Source organism: Podarcis raffonei, chromosome 2 (assembly GCF_027172205.1).
Source record: "Podarcis raffonei isolate rPodRaf1 chromosome 2, rPodRaf1.pri, whole genome shotgun sequence".
Lineage (NCBI taxonomy): Eukaryota > Metazoa > Chordata > Lepidosauria > Squamata > Lacertidae > Podarcis > Podarcis raffonei.
The window spans coordinates 38,799,734-38,821,712 of record NC_070603.1 but is presented as its reverse complement, the minus strand read 5'-3'; the positions used below and the strand labels follow the sequence as shown (position 1 = coordinate 38,821,712).

General features: G+C 41.4%; 1 protein-coding gene across 3 annotated transcripts in view; it reads left to right on the top strand.

Moving 5' to 3' along the window:
* Nucleotides 1-21,979, top strand: part of GAS7 (growth arrest specific 7) — a 125,705-nt gene that overhangs the window by 81,471 nt on the left and 22,255 nt on the right. For all 3 annotated transcript variants that reach the window (XM_053376080.1, XM_053376082.1, XM_053376081.1), the window contains exons 3-4: nt 13,912-13,989; nt 16,576-16,661. In XM_053376080.1, coding sequence (XP_053232055.1) covers nt 13,912-13,989; nt 16,576-16,661 — 164 coding nt within the window. The remainder of the gene's footprint in view (nt 1-13,911; nt 13,990-16,575; nt 16,662-21,979) is intronic.

Genomic DNA, 21,979 nt, shown 5'->3' with positions numbered 1-21,979 from the left:
TCAACTGAAGGGAACCCCATGGAAAAGATACATGGTTGTCAGGGGGTGGAGCTCTCCTCTAGTTCTGTTCTTCTTGACTTCTGGTGGATCAGATTATGAGGTTTTGTCTGTTCTCTCACTGTGTTTTCGTGCTGGTGACTAACTTACAGTGTCCCGGTGGGTTCATGAGAACCCATGATCTCATAAGATGTTGAGAGTGTTGCCCTGCCACAATCTTTACATCTTAACTAAAAGCAGAAGGTTTGAAGAGGGGAGAGAGTGACAGTCTGGTGATGATCTCTTTGGTACAGGGCGTATCCATGCTTCTTTAAGTGGAGCTGGCAGACTGCCCTCCTTCAAAAAGAGGCGTTTGGCTATATATAACAATGGGCCTAAGTTCTTCTTTCCTTGCAAGCTCTCTCAGCTATGAGGGGCGTGGGTTTGAGTACAAATTGTTTCTGTTACTGCTGCTGTCAATAATGTGTTATTTTATTGAGGCGCTGTACCACCTCCTAGGGAAGAGAGAGGAGACTTTTGATACTTTTGCACGCTTTATTCCAGCTAGTAGCTATGCTGGTGTGGCCTCCATTTGCCATAGGCCACAGGAATAAAGCTGATTCTGAAAGGTAAAGGCTTTGTGCCTTTGCAGACTCGGTCTTCCCATATTAAAAATCATTATTCATAAAACGCCTCTTGTGATTTGTTGCTGTTGCTGTTCTTACTGCCCTTATTAGATGTGTTTTCAAAGCAGCTCTCTATGCTGTAATGCTGAAAATTCCCCAATACAGGCCAGTATAAGCCTTCATCACTTTTCAAATTATTTAGGATACAGGCCTGCAAGTGGAGTTCCTTTGTTAGGAATAATACTGCACTGATTGTTAAAAGAGTTCTGTAGAGCAGGCTTGCACTCCCCCTGAAGACTCAGGTTTGCAATGTTGGTGTACTCACTCCTAGATGCCCAGTTGGCAACGCTGTTTCTGTTTGTTTTTTTAAATCCATGCTCCTACCTGGATAAGGAATGTCCTAGCCATGGTCATTCATACCTCAATCAGGCTAGATTATCATAAAGCTCTGTGGGACTGCCTTTGAAGTTTTCTCAGAAACTGCAAGTGGTATAGAATGTGATTGCCAGATTGTTGACTCAGGTGTTCCTGAGTGAATATAATGGGGCCTATTTCACAGCAACTTCACTGGCTCTTGGTTGGTTTGAAGGTCCATGTCCAAGTGCTGGCACTGATCTTTTAAAGTCCTTTGTGGCCTGGGTGTAGCTTGGTCCATAACCAACCTACCTGTACTGTGCTTTTAAGCGCCTTCTCAGATGCCCTGCTCCAAGTCCATCGGCTATTAAAGCAGAGAGCTATCCAGGATTCAACCATCCTGACAATGGAACCAAGAATAAGGAATTTCCACCTGGCTTGCTATACCTCCTCTATATACATCATTAGAGACTAGACTTCTAATGCGGTGCTTTTTTAGAAAGCCCTTTAGGACTCTTAACTTTGGTATTTTTGTGTTTGTGTTTCATTGGTTGTTTCCTGCTGCTGGATCTAATTCATTATCAGTTTCCTGTTGTGTTCCACTGTTTACTTTATGTGGTTTGGTTTATTTACTTCTGCAGCATGGAACATGTTAGCAGACCAGTAGACACGATGTAAATTTTTAATAAATAAAAATGCTTGTCATAGCAAAAACCTACAGCCAGATTGCAGCCTCTTCTGTAATATAGCCTTCAGGGTTTAGCTGCAATATATAAATTAAGCAGGCCATCTGAACTTTTTAAAAAACAAAAGGTGCAGTTCAACAGCACAACTCTATAACAGCATGGGGGAACAAACACCCATTGTGTTTGTCAGATTTGGCGTACAGAATGCACTCCTTTTCTTTTTGTCCAATTCTCTGCAAAGCACCATGCATATAATGGCATATGCTTTTAGTAATATTTATATTAATATTTGTATTTTTCCCAATTGATTTATGCAAAAATGCTGTGGTCCAAATTGGATGTCATAAATTTTCATTTTTTATCATGGTGAACTGTTTCTTCAAATTATTATTATTATTTTGGAACTTTTATCCCATATATACTGTACGTTGTAATCGTATTTTTGTGCTGATCATTGTGGCTTTTGGCTAGGACTGTAAAGTAAAGTGGGGTTGGGGGGAGCAGATATACATAATAAATAATGATGATAGCATTCCAGTAATAACACACTTTGTTAAATAAATAGTTTATGAAATGCTAAAATATGTGCATACTCATGAACACTGCCAAGTGCAGTCCATAACTCGGCTCCTGCCTGTGATAAAACTGACAGAGGAATTGACTAGCTCAGATTTAACAGCTAAGTTGTTCTGCCCAAATTGTTTGTCTCAATGGGATGCCAGTTTTTTCACCCATTTCAGCTACATGGTCTTTCTCATATACCTTTTCGGCTAGAAACCAGAACAAATTAACAGGTATGATATTGTATTAGAGGTTTCTTTCTTTGTTAAATTTTGGCCAAAAAGAAAGAAAGAAAGAAAGAAAGAGAAAGAAAGAAAGAAAGAAAGAAAGAAAGAAAGAAAAAGACCCAGACATGCCTTACAAAGAATACATGCAAAATTTAAATGATACAATAAAATACAACTTACAACAAATTTAAACAAGCAATAACATTTACAGCTAAATACCTTACACACAAATAATGCAACTTTCCCTGGACCTAAAAGCAAAAATCAGTCCCATAAATATTCCACAAAGAACCCTCGCCTCCAATTTACCTGGTAGAGAAGTGGGCAAGTATAGTGGAAATCATCACCCTTGATTGTCACCAACAAACAGCAGCTCCTTATGTTTCCCAGGCAGGGTGATGGTTCGATGCAGAGCCCATCATCCCAAATGCAGCTTTATAAACCTGTACCTGAATAAAGAAAAATCATACCTAACATTGGTCTAACATTGCAATGTAACTGCTACAATTTTAGTGTATAAAGCAGTGGAACATTTCTGCAGGTTGTTGGCTATTCGCACATCATGGTAAACCACAGTTTATAGTTTTCCTTCCATACACCAGTCATACCCTCACGTAACATGGAAGAGGGATGGGAAAGAAGCCATTATCTATGGCTTAGTGTTGAGTCTGAACTGGGAATAATGGTTTGTTTTGCTCCAAATAAACCATGATCTGGAGGCAGGAATTATTCTTGACCTAATGATCCTGGTTTGTTGGAAGAAAACAAGCCACAATCCCCAGTTTGAATGTAATGCTAAGCCAAGGATTGCAGTTCGTTTCCACCCCATGCTAGCAGAAAGGAGCGAAATAGGCACAACCAGTTTGTTCATGGTAAACAATGGCTGTTTTGGAATGTGCCCTACATACTTGCTTTTCTTCAGTACTCAAACACATAGCACCAACAACAAGGGAGAGAAAAACCCTTGGCCATACCTCTGGAACAAGGCTATCTGAGGAAACACCTCTGTTATAGAGGTACGTTTCTAGTACCTAGTGCTACAAAAGCACTGAGACTGCTGTGAGACCCCTGCAACCCTGTGCTTTCAAAAGCTTTTGAGTGAATAAGACTATGATGATGATATCCTGGAGATGGCATACATGGACGACAGCCTTGTGATGAGAAGGTATTACAGAGCAACTCAAAGACCATTCTCATTTGACAGAGAGCCCCTGAGAGGGAGATAGGTCAGACATTATGAAAGAGACAGATGTATGTAGGAAGAAGAATCTTAGGACCTCCAGAGATGGATAGGCGGCGTGATCTGTTGAGGGAGGAGGTTGTTGGGAAGCCCAGAGCCAGAAGGGAGTGGGAGTAGAAATATGGAGGAGAGAGCTGGGTTAAAGGGTTCCACGGTGACGATAAGCAATATGTGAGCAGACTCTGTCATTCTGGGCTTGTCTTCCTGCTGTAGCTTTTCTTGCCATCACAGCCGTGAACTCCAGTGATATGTAGACAAGACAGGGACAAATGACACCTAAATGCCAAAATATGTGGTCCCTTAGACGGGGGATACACACAACCCCACCCCCAACTTAGCCAACGTTAGAAGAGGAAGCAGAATCATGCTAGCTTTTCCCACTGACCAGCCACGTCCCTACAGCAGCTCTGTTTTTGGCCTCAATGTCAACAGGTCCCATATGAGTAGGACTCTTCCTTGGCCAATCAGAATCCCCTTTCAGGTAGAGCAGCCATATGTGCAAAGTGCCTGTTCTTACTGAAGCCAAATGTGCAGCCACCAGGCTGGCTGGCGCAGCTCCTCTCTTCCCCTTTCCCAGTTTGTTCATAGTGTTGTGTGTCTGAACACCGTTATTATCTCTTGCTTAGGAGCTGCTTAGCCTCCCATAGAGGTGCATCTTCTGGAATCCACCGTATCGGTTGTTTTCCGTTCCATCTTACATAGTTATTTTCTTGTAATTTACTCATTTCCTGTGCTTTGATACTGCCCTGTGCCCGAGTTCCCTAGGAGTTAAGTAGCATCTGAAATAATTCACAGGCTTGCCAAATCAGTTGAATAGAGCTATTAGTATAACATGTATTGACTTTGGGGAGAGGGAAAAAACAAAACCAGCCAATTGTCTATAAGGCTTTTTTTCTGGAAAAGCAAACTGATTGACTTCTTCTATTCTGAGAACTGTAATTGTGGACTGCCTTGTTATTTTAGTTACTGCCAGTATATGGCAGTGTAACACTGCAGGGTTGGCAAGGATTCTTATGTTACATAACAGCAAGTCAGGGATGCCAGTTCCTTTCATCTTTTCATGTGTAAGAATTAAGGATGGATCAGCTGTATGATTTCCTTTCTGAAAGCATGAAAATATAAGGCTGTGGGTGTTGGGGTTTTTTTTTTTTTGTGGCAGTAGAGGATGATTTTCTGCAACAATTTCGCTGCCTGCAACTTACACAAAGAAACAGATTTACTTTTGTTAAATATTCCTAAATACTAAATCAGTAGTTTTATTGAAATCAGTCATATCAGATTAATATGCCTCCCTCCCCAAAATCTGGATTTTGCATCATTGCTTATTGGGTTTTTTTAATATTGACTGTAAAGGATAAGAATGTGCAAATATTTAGCACTGACAACTAAAACACAGAAACTTAAAAGCAGAATGGCCGTGATTCATTTGTACTTTAATGAAATTCAGTTAACATGATTTTCACAAATATTGGAAACATGACACTAGTCCACAGCTGATGGACATATTGCGCTGCTTCTGTGGAACCATTTGTGAAGCTCCTACTGCAAACTTGGTATCTTTTATTGGAGCTGTCTAGTTGTTTATGAAGTTTTTAATTCACTCATATCATGTTATAGGTCAGCAAGACAATACCTGAAAGTCAAGTTGGCATAACATATTTTTTTTCTACACTATGTTGGCATATTTCAGTCTTTCCAAAGACGTATTCAGCCTGTTGCTGGAATTCTGACAGGACCACGATATATTTATTTATTTATAAAACAAACCTTTCAAAACATTATGTTTTTATAGCAAAACAAAATCCAAACTCTCTTTATCAAGCAAGACATTTTGGTTTATGTAAAGCAGGAGCAGGAAGCTTGTGGCCCTCCAGATGTTGTTTGGCTGCAGATTCCCCATCCCTGGTCTGGCCTTATAGGAGCAAGTTCAGATTATGCCTATGAACCCACTTTGGGGGAAGGAGGCAGAGGATGTTAATCATCAGAAAGGAGAGGAAGCGCTAGGTCCCATTCCAAAATGGTTTGACATTTGCCAAACATGGGAGTTGAGAGCAGCCTGGGGGGGGGGTGTCATCCTGGGCAGGGCCAGTGCAGCCATTAGGTGGGCTGAGGCTGCAGCCCTGGGGGCACCCTGCCTGTACACGCCACCTCTGGCTCTGCTGTTGGGTGAGTTCTTGGCAATTTCACCAGAGATCTCACCCGAAATTGCTGAGATATCTCCTGATACTGGCGTTCCTTCTCTGCCAGCAGTGGAGGCGGAAGGGTGGGTGGTGCAGGCAGCAGGATCAGGTGCAGGTCTGTCTTAAGTATATGCAGTACTGGGGTGCAAAGATCTGCCACGCGCGCCCTCCCCCCAGGTTGCCCAGTCCCAGGCGCGCAGGAGGGCAGAGCCGGCCAGCCGCCTCAGTGTCTCGCTGGCTCAGTCGCCCCCGAACTCTCGGCTCAGAGCCCCCCGCACAGAAGAGCCCGCTGTGGTGCTCCGACTGACAGACAGGCTCTTCCCCGGACTCAACTTTCAGGCCCCGGACTCTCGGTCTGGCTCCCCTGAGAGCCCGCCGAGCGGGTGCCCCACACCCTTAGCGCCTATGGGTAAGCCCTGATCAGGTGTTGCGGTGCTGGTGGCAGCCATCGCTGCTGCAGCAGGGCAAGGCAGTACTTCCTCTTTCACCTCAAGTGGCAAAGCAGGACGTGCCACCCCTGATCTGTGGTCTTGACTAGGCCTCTCTGAGTTGTGGAGCTGTGGTGAGGTGAGGTGAACATAGCATGGAATAGAATTGGCGAGGAAGGCTCCTTAGAGAGTGCAAACCATTAATTTGAGTACCACTTCCTATGGAAGCCTCTGTAGTTGCTCCCTTGGAGAAGCAACTCCATGCACATTTTGTAACTTGGGTCGTGGCTCCTCACTCTTCATGTGAAACCTAGTGGCTCTCATTGCACCTAAACTGCACTTCTTTAAGAGCATGAAATACGCTAAATAAAATGTAAAAGTATATTTAAACATTAATTACAAATATGTCCAGAGAGACAAGCTTCTAGTTGCTGCAGCTAAGGTACCTAAGTATATTTTAATTTTTCAGAGTTGGGGAACTAGTGTCAGAATTAATTGGGAAAATAGAAACCATTGACATTGTAGTAAGCAAAATGAAAGCTTTATTATCTGGGCTTAGAAACAGTATGTAGACTTTGGATTTATCGTGCAGAAACAGAAGAAATTCAATTTTTAGGGACAGAGCTCAGAGAATAAATCTTTAATATAATTAATGCATCAGCAACACATTTGGATAATCAGACTTTATAATATTATTGAAGAACTTGGTCATATTTCATCATTGTATACAGTAATTGTCATAGTGGGGGGAAATTAACCATCCTTATTTATTCATTAATTTTCTATCCTGTGCTGTCCCAGTAAATAATAAATTTTTGAACATTCTAGCATAACTCAAGTTGAGTGAATGATCCTCAATTTTTTTTTCTGAAAAAGAAAAAGCTTTATTGATAGTTTGCAGAAATAGAAATAGATGAGATGGTAAAGGCGACAATGGCAAAATGGGTAATAGATATTGGTTACAACATAGAATTGTCCGTATTGGAAAAATTATGGGGGGAAACCATAAATTTCTCTGCCTGTTATCTTATTAAGGAAAACCTACAAAAGATGATGTACTGTTGGTACTTGACACCCAGCAAATTAGTGAAAATGTATAAAAAAGGATCTAATTTATGCTCAAGTGCCACGAGGTGGAGGGAACCCTGATCCATATGTGGTGGTCATGTAAATATGCTAGAGAGTATTGGGAAACGGTCCACACAGAATTAAAAAAATATTCTAAAACCCACATTTCCCAAAAGACCAGAGGCCTTTCTGTTAGGGATAATAGGGATAACATTCCAAAAAAGGCACTCAATATTTTTCTGTACGCAACTGCTGCAGCTAGAATAGTATATGCCAAAAAGTGGAAAGAGGAAGAAATAACCACAAAGGAAATTTGGTAGAACAAATTGATAGAATACAAAGAATTAGTAACCATGACCGCAAAACTAAGGATGATTTAAAGACAAGAGAAGAGTGGAAGTGTTTTGGAGATTATTTTAGAGGATACAATATACAATTTAACCTACAAGTAGGAGTTAACATATGAGCAGTAGATAGCATCAAAAGAGGAAGACTCGAAGTGGTAATGGGTGAAATATCAGGATATGCAACAGATATACCACAGAGAGATGGATTGGGAAGTCTTAGGAAAAGAGATAAGTGATGGATACTGTACGATGTGTGCATAAAAGCTGTTAAAATTTCATAAATAAAAGTTTGAAAAAGAAGAAGAAGCTTTCGGTGATAAACCCATATACCAAAGAAAAGAAATAGGGGTTTTTTCAAAAAAAATTAATTTACATATCTGTTCCTTGATTTTGTATGCGTGTGTGCGAACAATCTTCAGTTTCATTCATTGATGCAGCAGGTAGAAAAATCTGAGGAAAGTGAGATGCTGGAGAAATAGAAGGCTGTGTTATATAAAGGCTGTGTCACCATTTTGCAGGAACAATGTCTTTGGTAGACGGCCAGATTTCACACCTGTGACAAATGCCTGAAAATGTTAGTATTCTTCAGCACTTGAGAACTCTTTATTTCCAACATCGCATCTTAGGAGCACTGCCTCTTTAATAATCTAGTCAAATACAGTAAAACAGCTATAATCACTAACATTACTAGCTTTGACTCTTTTAGCCACAAGAACTGAAACAGTGTGAGTTGGTTGTTTAACAATGTTGCTGCAAATCACTGCTTTTAAAAAAACATTTCATTCATCATTCTGAAAAAGAAAATGTTTCACAAGAGCTTTTCTCAGTCCATCTCCCTTCCCCCAGTTCCTAGTTTTTCTCTATTATATTGGGCCTCTGAATAAAAAAACGTGTGTTCAAAACAAAACAGATTCCTCATTATTCCACACCTCCTGAATTTCACATCTCTAGGCATCTTACAATAAACTGTCACACAGAGCAATGCAGCGCATTTAAATTTTATATTTAGTTATAGCTTGACCTGTTGGTTTAGCTTAAGTGTATTTGGGTTGGGATCACTAGTCATAATGGTGCAGAAAGATGATGCTGTGCACACTTCATCATGTGGTTTGTTCATCAGCGATTTGTCACTTTTACATTTTCTACCTGGGGGTTTTTCACATGCATATTTTACCGCTTTTTGTTGCAAAGCCTTGAGTAACTAATACCAGGAAAAGTATTATTATTATTATTATTATTATTATTATTATTATTATTATTATTAACTTTTCTCTTCCCCAAGGCAGAAACTGTACAGGCATGATATGTGCATGTATGTATTGAAGGGATGAGGGGAGATGTAACCCTAGAAATCAGCAATTTCTTATACAATTGGTCACAATACCATTTCTATTTCTTAAAGCAAATTAACACCTCTGATGATTAACATCCTCTGCCTCCTTCCCCCAAAGTGGGTTCATAGGCATAATCTGAACTTCTGGGCAGGTACTATCTGAGTTCTGTACAACTGTGCTTGGTATCAGTTGCTGCACTCCCACATTTCAGAGAAACCATTGCTGATATTTCATCTCTCTGGATATGAGTTGTTGGGTGCCTTTTCCCTTTCCTCCTTCAATGGCAGAATGCACACACAAAGTGCTAATGCTTCCACGGTTTAATCAAACAGTTGTGTACTCTGCACTGCTGCGAAACCCCTGATGACTCACTGTTGCCATCCTCACATTATGCAGACATTCCAAACAAGCATAAAATAAAAGCCATAACACAAGACAGCAAAAAAGGAAATGGGATGCTAAGTAAAATAGAATACAAAAAATATTATACTTGCTAATTGCCTGCCTTCAATGCTGGTTTATATTTTTAAACCTCATTGACTAATAATTTGCACTTGAAGCAACACAATTTCTGCACCACTTAGGGTGATGATTTTTTTAAAAAAATGTGAATATAGAGTTGATGGAATTCTAGGAGAGAAGGGGAAATTATATATCTTTTCCTTTTCCTTTTGGTAGGAGAGCCAGGGTGAGGTGTGTGTGTGTGTGTGTGTGTGTGTGTGTGTGTGTGTGTGTGTGTGAACCAAATAGCTACAGACTAGTTAGCTTGTACAACATCCAGGCCAGTATCCTTGAAAAGGGCTGCACTTAAGAAAACTATACATGGAGACCATACTTTTTATAAGGAAAATGCTTGCACACAAGCAATTTTGCAATAGTATTTTATAAGGACTACAAGCTTAATTGGTCACTTACTATGTAGATGAATTCAACTTTGGGGTCAATTTGCAATTTATGTTACTGTCCTTATGCAGCCTTTCTCAACCTTGGGGCCCCATAGGTTCTTGAACTACAGCTCCCATCATCCCTGACCACAGGCCATGCTGGCTAGGAATGATGGGAGTTGTAGTCCCACAACACCTGGGAACCCAAGGTTGAGAAAGGCTGGTCCTATGTGTGACTGGTGTGTCTTGCTACATGGATTGCATTGTGTTCCTGTTTCGACTGATCTTTGAACTCCAGTAAAAGCTGTGTTTTATGCAAAACATTCTTTATGTGAGTAGAAAGCTAGCAAGTACAATTATGACACATGATGAATTGATTGATGACTCATCCGCCACAAATATGCTGTAGTTTGGGAAGGAAATGAAAACATCTGATCCGGAGGATTTTGTGAATCATCCCTTAGGCCATAAGGTGCTTTGGAACCCTGTGAAAGGGATTCCGTTAGGTGACTGGGACAGCCTGTAATGATGTTGTGTGATTGACAGGTGAGCTGCTCCACCCACCTGCCAGAGTTGGTGTTATGGGAGCCAAAAAAGATTCCCCAACCCTGTGTTAGGGAATTTCCAGGTGGATCTTGTCTTTCAGTGCCATATTTGCTTTAACCTTGATTCAGTGTCAGTGATGTTTTGGCTCGATTAGAAGGAACTTTGGTGCTGATGATATCAAATCTCATGTTCATCACTTTAGATATGGAAGAGTCCTTAGCTTAGTGATAGTGTCACTGCATACTTGTTTCTTCCCTGGCATTTTTAAATAAAAGGATTTTGGGCCCCAGAGAGCTGTTTCCAATCACGAGTACTATGTACTGGGGAGATTCATTGCTTTATTTATTTTACTGCTTTATAAAAATGCATTTATGCCAAGGTGTGCACTATTGCAGCATAGTACAGAAGTAATAGAATTATTGGTATAAAGCATCTCTTAATTAAATGTAAAGAAAAAGATGTGTGTAAAGAAAAAGATGTGTGTTATGTTCAAGCCTCGAGGGAAGTAAGAGGGTCACAAAACAATATTGCTGTAGGTAGTAGGGTAGCCTTGCTAGTAAACATCACTTAAAAAAAAAAAGTTAAAATACTATGGGTATTATAAGGAAGAGGAGCAGAGGTGGAGGAGCCACCGGCCATGGAAGCTGAGCCTGTCACGTGTGATGGTGCCGAGTGGTTGTGCCACGTCGGAGGAGACAGGAACGTGGTGGCAACTTAGCTCCTCCCTTTCCTGCAGTGGAGGGGAAGCAGTACCCAGTCCACGGTGGTGGCAGCAGGAAAAGGAGGAGCCACCAGTCATGGAAGCCAAGTTGCCATGTGATGCCCAGAGACCCTGCATGCAACGGTGTCACGCCTGATGTCTGGGCATTGCGTGACGTTGTGATGTTGTACACGCACGACCGGCCCATCCACCCCCATCTCATTCCCAAGTCAACGCTTCTGCAAGGAATTGATAATCTAGGATGGAAAACACATTATCCCACTTGCAAGAGTGCAAAGAAGCAGTGATATCCCTGTAACTAATGCAGAGCTTTGAGAGGAAGCACCTGAATCCTGTGTCGCAACTGAGTGAGAACTCCCCAATTACTGTGAACACATACATGCAATTATCAATTGCAAAGCATTCTGATTTTTAAAAAAAAGAATTACTACAGCATAAAACCAGTGGTACACAAATGAGAATGTTGTAATGGTATCACAAGGCAGCCTGCAGTGCAGTACCCTAAGCTGGCTTGGGCAGGCTTCACAAATCAGCCATTAACACAAATCCTTTAGTGAGGAAAGAGGAATGTGTAGAAAACAGAATAATCACAAAGGGCTATACAAAGAAAATTGGTAGGAGAGGGCAAAGAGGAGTTTAGCAGGTGTAGTGACAATCTGCCCCAGATGCCTGGTTTGAAGTTTCAGGTGTTGCTGCTGATCGCTTACCCCCACCCCAGCCCTGATGTCACATGTTTCCTTACCTTTGAAACCCTATTCTCGTGGGGTCTAGGTGAGGTTTGACCCATTAATGTATTCTTATTTTTTAACTTCTCCATGCTGCCTCCCTGTGCAATGTGTCCCACAGTGTGAGTTAATGTAGTTTTTGAGAATTGGCTTGAAAATTAGCTTGATGTGCTGCTTACAGTGCCCCTTCTCATGTATTGCATGCTTGACCTGCATAGAGCCAGCATACAGAAGCTGTAGGCATTAGAGAAATCATTTTTCTACCTGCAGTCATAAAAAGAACACAGCACTGCATTGCTTGCAGCCCAGCAATTGACTTTGCCTTGTCTGTGGTTCTGCCTCTAAGCAGAGCTAATTCAAAGTTACAGCACCACCTACCGTTGGAGATTATCATTTGAAAGTGGCTGCTGTGATTCCTTGTTTAAATCTTGCTTGTTGCCCAAATCTCCCCATGCATCATGTGAAGAAAATAAGGAATATTGCAAGAATGTAAATGAGGATAGAAAAACTGTATCTAAAGGCGATACTATAATTAAGGAATGTGGAGATAGAAATTTAATTACGGATGATTGTCAGAGGAGTTGAGGGAGGTCCAATAAGTCAAAATATGTGATGTGGAAAATTGTATGATTGGAGATATTATGGAAAAAATTAATAAAAAATTATAAAAAAAAAACCTGAAGGATGCAAAACCTAAAAGAGAATCTTCCTTCCTTCCTTCCTTCCTTCCTTCCTTCCTTCCTTCCTTCCTTCCTTCTTTCTTTCTTTCTTTCTTTCTTTCTTTCTTGTTCATACTGTATATCTAAATAGAAAAGTAAGAGTCTGCAATCCATTTGTTGAATGGATGCAATTCAATGTAGGGAGGAAATGCATTCCAAAGAAAAGGAGTCCAGGAGAAAAGAAATATGACGTCCAATGAACTTTGTGTGTACATTTTTATACTGACTAGCAGCAGTGTACACTGAAAAAACAGTCTTTCTGTTAACCTCCAACATGTATTAAACCGTGATTGTAGTTACTTGTGGTGAAGGAAAGATAGATACTCTGCATGTGGTCAATCTGCTCTTTACTCTGCATATTTCATGGGTTGTAAAACAAAATTCAAGGCCTTGGCTCTGATGAATAGTGACTCAAATTAATGATCTGCTGCTGTGAGCCAAATGTAATGTTAACTGTTAAAGCCCTGTACAGCCAAGGGCCTGGGGATACTTGAGAAATCTCCTTTTCTGGACCTGCCCATGCATTGAGATCTTTAGAGGAGGCTCTCCTGGTTGTGTGCTACAGCCTCCTGAAGTTCACGGCGTGGCATTCTGAAGAAACTTCTCCGTAGCGGGGCCTAAATTATAGAATTCCTCTCACCTCTGAAATAAAGGAGGGAGCTCTTACGGATTTTCAGTGCCTGCTAATGTCTTATCTGTTCACTTGGGCAATTGATGGATATTAGTACTGATCTTGAGGTCATAAGTTACGGTCTCCTGGTTTTATTGCTGGAATTTCTTATTGTGTTTTTAATATGCTGATAGTATCACAGCCCTCTCTTAGATTTCTTTTAGCAATGAATAATGGATAATAAATATTTTAAATGAAATAAATACAAATTAAGCCTCTTCTGATAATAAGGTTGCTTAGTATCATAAAGGCGCACCTAAATGGGACTTTCAGCTTTTCTGACTATCACGGACTGGGTGCTCCAGTTGTACACATCTGATAGGTATGAAACCACAATGGTGTGTTGGTTCTGTGGAGTTGCTTCCTCCAAGTGTGAGGATTGCCTGAGGGGAAAGCCTCCAGCTGAGCATGCTCTTAAGTGATGCCATCTGAAAGGATTGCCCTTAAGTTGGAGAGCATTATATAAAGCAGCACAGAACAGGAGTTAACCATCTCTTATCTGATAAGGGTGGACATTTATTTGGTCCACTTTGGGGGCAGGGGGGGGGACAGACAGGAAATCTTTCTTGTATATATTGGTGATTCTGACTGCACTCACATCCATGTTGTTTTTGAACAGAGACTACTTGGGAGCGGCCAAGCAGTGTGCCTGGGACACCAAAGAGCCCTGTGACACAGAAGAACTCCTTGCCTACAGGTAGGGGGCAAATTAGGCGGCGCGCATTAGATTTCCTGATATAAACACACATACACTCTTACGGTTTGTACCGAAGTGGCTAATACCTGTGACATCTCCATTGATTGGTATTTAAAGTGGTGCTTGGAGGGTAGTTCATGGTCAAGTTATGGCACTTGAAGGACATGTTTTTTTCCCTATAACTGCAGATTTTAGCAACAAGAAAGGCGAGGGGATGCTTCTAGATCAGTCATTAATCTCTTTCTACTGTGCAATTCTGGTTTTGTTTTTACAAATGGTGTCACAGCATCCTATCCTTTCTGAGTAAGAGAATGGTAATACACCCAAAGTCCTCTACAAAATGTGGTGGTGGGGAGCCTGATAAGCTAAAATTGATGAATTACAGGTCGGTGGTTCGAATCCCCGCAACGGGGTGAGCTCCCGTTGCTCAGTCCCTGCTCCTGCCAACCTAGCAGTTCGAAAGCATGCCAGTGCAAGTAGATAAATAGGTACCGCTCCGGTGGGAAGGTAAATGGTGTTTCTGTGCGCTGCTCTGGTTTCGCCAGAAGCGGCTTAGTCATGCTGGCCACATGACACGGAAAAACTGTGTGCTTAAGCAGACAAATGCCGGCTCCCTCAGTCTTTAAGGTGAGGTGAACGCCGCAACCCCAGACTCGTACGCGACTGGACTTAATTGTCAGGGGTCCCTTTACTTTACCTTTACCTTTACAGTAATATGAATGTACTAGAGGATGCTGTCCCCACCTGCTCTGCCTGCTAGCCCTTGGTCAACCCCCTTTACTAAGCCTCTTTCCCTGTCCCCACATTTCACCCAGTCCTTTGCTCAGCTTGCCCCAAACACACACCCCGTTCTGTCACAGCTTGTTAAATATTGAATGGAGAGGTGGATGCTTTAGAGAGCCATTGCCAAACCGCTCTCTGAAGTGCCTCCTACCCTCCTTTAAATGTCACTCCAGATATTGGGGGGGGGGGTAAAGTTTATTTCTATTTTATTTTATTTTATAATGTATATATAAAACAGAGAGAACAGTTATAACAACAGACAAAAAGTAAACGATGAAAAACGAAACTATAAAATAGGCACATAGAGTGAGTGGTTGTACATGAGCTAAAATAACAAAGTCCCAAGTAAAGACTATTAACTTTTATCAGATCATAAAAGTACAGTTCCAGATTTCCCAGGCTTGTGACGAGGGCTGCCTTGAAAATGACGCTTCTGCTGTATATGTCATAAAGGAATGCCAAATCATATAAAAAGTGTCTGGAGGTTCTAGTCCTTGTCAAAATCTCAAATTATGTCTTATTTTCTACATTACTGTACACCTATATTCCAGAGTGAGCAGTACCAAGCACCCAGTGTAAGATTTTGGGCTCTTCTCCATTGAGTTGCATTTACTATATGTGCTGCCAAGACCAAATCTTTTGGCAACATATTTATATTGGTATCATAAAAAATACTCAGTAACATTAATTTTGGACAACATACAATTGTTTCCTTAATAATATTCATCATTTCTGTCAGAATTAAATTCCAAAAATCTTGCACCAACTGACAATTCCCACCATAAATGATAATACATACCAAGTTCATTGCAGCCCCTCCAACAATAAGATGATATAGAAAAAACATTTTTTGAGTTTTGCAGAGGAGTACGATACTACTTTTTAAGAGGCAATGTTAAGAGGTTTCCATAAGCAAACTGCAAACAGATTTAAAGGGGCGCAATTCCCATATATTTTTTTCCAGTCCTTGGGAAGAATTTGTGTGCCAGCATCTAGTTCCCATATCTTTTAAAGGGGTTCCATATATCCGTAAGCTATATTATGCAATATAGAATACAGTTTAGAAATTCATCCTTTCCCCTCTCTACCCATTGTTCTTAATAAATTTTCAAGTTGTGTTAAGGTTCTCAGAGCTTTTGTTTTTACATGTTCTTTTATAATACTCCAGAGATGTATAATGGCAGGGAAGAAGGCTCAGATAATGGTTTGCCAAGCCATCCTTCTTCTACTCACCTTTAAACATTGCTCCTTCCTCTTCTGCTCGCCTGACTCGCCACCACCCATGCTGCTTGTTCATTCGCCTGCCTGTTGTTCTGTCATCATGCTGTAGTTGGTGTGACCTCCTGTTGGCGGCTATGCAAACTACAGCGTGATGACAGTTTTACTTTCCAAAATATAGAGACATACTGAATTTTATTGCATAAATTTCTTGAGATAATCAGATATTTCATTTAAAGTGGAGTTGCCTGACCTTCCTGCAGAGTTTACGGAGGCTTGTGTTTTTACATAAATAGTTGATCTATCTCAATAATGTCTTTGCAACTGATGTGTTCTTGTTGCTAAAATTGCTGCCTGCTTGCATGTATTTCTGCATAGATCGATGGATCAATATATTATGTATTTCTGCAGAGTGTGTTTCATGTAGATTTGCTGTATTTGTGGTGACATTTTGAATTATACATTTACATTTGGTCATATATGCCAGGTAAATTACTCTTGACGAAGAGCCTCAGAGATGATAAACCCATTCCCCCCCCCATCTTTTTGAATTACGCCAGCTTCTCCTGTATCTTTTCTTTACAGTGAATGGGTATCACATACCAGGAACTTTGGTACCCCAACTAGAACCAAGCCACATGAGTCTCCGCAAAGTCAGCAGTGACCCCCAGGTAAGCACAGAAAATATTCCTGGATGTAGATGAAGGCTTTTATTTTCTATGATTGTTTAGAAATAGTGCTTGTGGATACTTCCAATGGGATGAAGGACTGAAAGCTGTCTTCCTTCACTTAGATGTGCAGCAATGATAGTTCAGTCTTTTAGTCCAAATTGTGCTGTGAACCTCAAAGTCCTTGTATTCCTGAACACTCTCTCTCCCTCTCCCCCCTCCCTCTCCCTCCCCTCCCCCCCTTCTATTTTTATCACTGGAAGCTCTTATTGATCTTTCTCAACTTTAGCCATCTGTGATCATTTTGTAGTATGGAGTTTTTCGGGCTAGGTACCCAACGTGCTTTCTTTTTTGTCAACATTGAATTGGAATTTGTTGCACTTCTTATAGCTGTTTAAGTGAGCATCCTCTTGCTATTGTACCATGAGACACTATAATCAAGATGATTTTTATTATCCATGCATTCTTTCCTAAATCTTGGAAGATTACAGCTATATTTCATAGCAATGCATTCCACGCTGTCTCAAAGTCTCCTTTACCCACTACAGTACTGGAGAAAAAATTTACCAACTTGTTAGAAGTTTTTTTTTTTGTAGGTTTTTCCCCCCCAGAAATATGTAAGTTAAATCTTAGGTCATAAACATTCTAGAGCTTTATTTTTTCCACTCAATTCAGATATGCTGAATGTCTGTATAGCTCTACCCCTCTTGCCATTATTACTATATTATTGAAGTCTGCATTAAAGCCTGTTATGTAATTTGGGCTGCTTCCACACTGGTCACTTATTGTGGAACAACCATGCTTTCTTCACTCACTGTTTATGGGATGTCTGCATAACATAGTGATCAAACGTCCTCCTCCCAAGTTTTCTCTATTCAGCTTCCATTTTTGTGGGGTTGTTTTTTTTAAAGAACTCAGAAAAATCTGGGTTTTTATTTGTTTGGGGTTTTTTATCACAATGTAAGCACTGTGCAACATACCCCATGTAGGTGATCCATCACACAGCTGTTCTGGCTTATACAGGCCAGTTACGGCCTTCATAGATTTTGTTCTAGCAATTTCCTTCTCTATAGTCTGTCTCATCTCTCTCGGAATCAGCTCTATCACTTTAACTGTCCCCTTCTCAAATAGCATTGCTTTGGTATTCCTTTCCTCTCTCCACAACCCTGCACATCCCAACTTGCAGTACATCCCACACAATGAAAATTGCTACACACAAGATTTGGGGTTGGGGAAGGAGTGGCTTCCCACTCAGCTATAGAATGTTATTTGGATTCCAGACATTGCTGTCCCACCTACAGTGTAAAGCAGAACAGCACTGCTTGCATACTGCTTAATTGTCACCATCTGTAAGCACTCTTGGTTGCTGATGCTTTTCCGCTGTCTAAGAAAATCTAGGGATTTACCTTAGCAAACAGCATTTGTAAAGTACAAGCTACTGTTCACTGTAGCTTCCAACAACTAATTAACATTATTTGGGGTCCTCTGGAAATCTAAGGCATGACAGCTGGACATAGCTGAATTATGAAGGGCTAGCATGTTTGAGTGAATGCAGTGTTGAACCTGAGATCCAAAACTCTGTTAAATCATTCATGTGTGTTTAAATAAATCTGGTCATTTAAAGCCATGAGCTTGCAAATGGGCTTTGGCAAGTTGCTGTTTCAAGCCTCAGTTTCTGTTCTGTAAAACAGTTTATAATAGTCATAGTATAGCTGTGAGGCAAAGCATACTGCTACTCATAGAATATTGCTTTCTCCTAGTTCTCTGTGCTTTAAGGATTCACGTAGGCCAATTTTGCAAATGATGCTAAAATTGATTTTTGCATTTCTCTCCCCACCCCCACCCCCACCCCTCACTGATTTTTTTGCATTTCCTGTATCTGTACATTCAAGTTTGAAAAGCCACATTAAGTCTGGGTTGTTGTTGTTGGTTGTTTTAAAAAAACAAAAACCAGCTTTCTTCAATCTTATTCTACACTAACGATGATTAAAAAATGTTCCTGGGCAGGGACTCACACATTTCTGTTCATCGCTTGATGACTGTAATATCAAGTACTTTCTTGTATTGTGCAAACAGCCATCGCAGATCAAACGGCACTTTCATATCTGCTGACATCATTTCAGCGCAATATGTTCCAGCTGTGTTTGCAGCTCATAACATTTATTTTGTTTTTATCCCACCCATCCTCCTGAGATTTGAATAAAAATGAGCACGTGCACAGCAACTCTGTGCAGGGGGGCTGGGAAGACAAGATAGTGACTTGCTCAAGACAACCCAGGGAGGAATAAAGCTGAGCAGAGATTAGAACCTGCACCTTCCCTGTATAAACCCAATACTGGAGCCACTGCCATGAAGTCATTGAACTAGCCATTCTGTGGGAAAGGGCCGTAGCACAACAGTAGGGCACCTGCTCTGCATGCAGATGGCTCCAGGTTCAATCCCTAGCATCTCTGGGTAGGGTGGGGGGAAAGTCCCTCTACCAGAATCCTGGACAGCAGCTGCCAGTTAGTGAAGACAGTAGTGAGCTAGAATCTAGATGACCTAGAGGTGTGACTCTCTAGAGGTGTGAGAGCCAGTGTGGTGTAGTGATTAAGAGCTGTAGACTCGTAATCTGGGGAACCGGGTTCGCGTCTCCGCTCCTCCACATGCAGCTGCTGGTTGACCTTGGGCCAGTCACACTTCTCTGAAGTCTCTCAGCCTCACTCACCTCACAGAGTGTTTGTTGTGGGGGAGGAAGAGAAAGGAGAATGTTAGCCACTTTGAGACTCCTTCGGGTAGTGATAAAGCAGGATATCAAATCCAAACTCTTCTTTTTTTTCTTCTCCTCTATACGGCAGTTTCCTGTGTTCCTATGGGTGAGGTGTTCGTGCATGTGTGAGAGTAGTTCACAAAAAAAACTCTTAAGGGCTGACTAAAAAGTGTTGCAAAATGTCAGAGAAGAAAGTGTGCATTGATAAGACAATTATTTGTTACGTGACCATGGTTCGGAAAATGTTTCTGCTTTCAGTTCACTGAGCTCTGCTTGAGTCAAGCAGGTCATATGTGAGAACACGGAAAACTTGGTTTTAAAAGCTCTGAGGACCTTGTAGACTCTGTGGGTGCTTTTTCCCTCTTCTTCTTCCCTGCTCATTCCCCTCACTTCCTCCCCTTAATGATGCCACCAGGAAAGAGGCGAAGAATAAAACTAGATTTTGCATCGTGTCTTCACTGTCTCTAAAATAAGCATATGGCTGGAGTGGGCACACCAAGAGAGTGATCTTCTGAAATCTTCTCTTCCTCCCTTGCTCTCCCTGAGGCTGAGAAGCCAGTTCTAAATTGTTGGCAAAGTTGTTCTCCTTTGCCCCTGTGAGTAGTTTGTTATCACACAGTAGTGTCTTTATGAAGAGAGGCGGAGGTAGTTGAGGAAGTAATTCACCTCTGCCTTTCCTAAGCGAGAGTATACAACACATCTCCTGTAGCGTTGCATATCTCACTTTGGAAACTCTTGGACCTTGATCTGTAGGTGATTCTTGCATGAATCCACCTTGACCTGTGCTGCTGCTTCTTTGTAGTACTCTGGATGGTGATCTGTTTTGGATACTGGATCAAGAGTATCTTTGTAGGTTTAAGATCCTACTGATCTTTTCTAGTCTTACTTGAGGGCATGGCTGGTGGGTCCAGGGAACAGCTACTCTCTGACCTAATGGCTTTGCAGGTTCATAATTGGCTGCTCCAACAGTTGTTGGGCAATAGGCCCGTAAATGAATCAGCAGCTTACAACACAGGTGAGTGCTCTTGTATTGGTTGTAGAGTGATCAGTGGGGAACCTACTGGGCCCCCTGGAAAGCATGGAGCTGAGTGAGACCAAGAATGCAGGAAAGTTGAAAGAATTTAAGGTGTGCCAGTGTTAACCAAGAAAACTTGAGTGTTTGGAAGCTCAAGGACTTGAGATTTGCTACTGTGTCTAGCAGTTTATTATGAAAGTGCATTGTAGAGGGGAACTCCATAACATATTTTCCCCCCTTAAAGATCTGGGGAGTTACAAGCAGCATCATTTATTTTGGAGAGGGGATGGTGATTTAGAGTTCTTCATTACACGGTTCTTCTTTCCACAGGTGCTAGCGTCAGCTCTCCTTTTGTGGCTGGACCAATGCCAACCTGCTGTTTGGGGCATACTTTTTTCTGCTATGCGTGGGCAACTAATGCTAACAAAGAGGGATATTTAAAAAATTATTTACTTGCCTTGTCAGCATGAGATTAGAACATCTGAGGGAAATGGACTCATTTTCAGATTCTGGATCAGCAAGAAGCTTCCTTTGAGGGGTATTGAAGGATTCCGTTTCACATATGTGAGGATATTTTAAAGAACAATAGCAGCTGTCTGGGGGGGACATAAAGAGAAAGGCAAGAAGGCTTGTGTTCGAATTGCACCATAGCACATACAGTGGTACCTTGGGTTAAGTACTTAATTCGTTCCGGAGGTCCATTCTTAACCTGAAACTGTTCTTAACCTGAAGCACCACTTTAGCCAATGGGGCCTCCTGCTGCCGCTGTGCCGCCAGAGCACTATTTCTGTTCTTATCCTGAAGCAAAGTTCTTTACCTGAAGCACTATTTCTGGGTTAGCAGCGTCTGTAACCTGAAGCGCATGTATCCTGAAGCGTATGTAACCCGAGGTACCACTGTATAGACTGGTTTCTGGGAGAGATGTCATAGCTGGTAGAAAATGGTGCCTAAAGAAATTGTGGCATTTCTAGATCTCTGGAGTTTTGCACATAAAAATTAAGGAGACATGCGGGGGGAACTGTTCTCTATCAGAGAGTGTTAAGGCAGTCTTCTTCGTAGAATAAAGTTGTTGTGCTATGTTTGTCCTTGAGGTACTTTTTTGTTACTCTGTGTAAAACTGGGCAATGTGGCATAAATATTTCTTTGTGAGAGATAGCCCTGGTAAGGACTACAAAGGACAAAACCCCCATAAATAAAAGCAATAAGGTTACAATGAATGGTGAAGCAGGACATGTTCCATCATGTTGTTAACTGTTGCACGGTAGCCTCAGACAGAATGGCATGCCAAACAAACACTTTAAAAGAGGTGGCTGCTGACTCCATGTGCACTATACTTCTGTTTTGGGTCATTCCATTCGCTGTCAGTCTGATGCAGGTGGGTTTTTTGTTGTGTTGTTTTGATGCTTTTGCTAATTTGCAGATGGAGGCAGAAGGAAGCCTTGGGGGTGCCTGCAGTGTGTTAGCAACAACACTGCAGAGACTTCCTCCTCACCTTGCTTCTCGAGTCCCGGCTTTTAAAGCTGGAGTGAGGGGGGGCAGTGGGGCGAGCGGATGAGA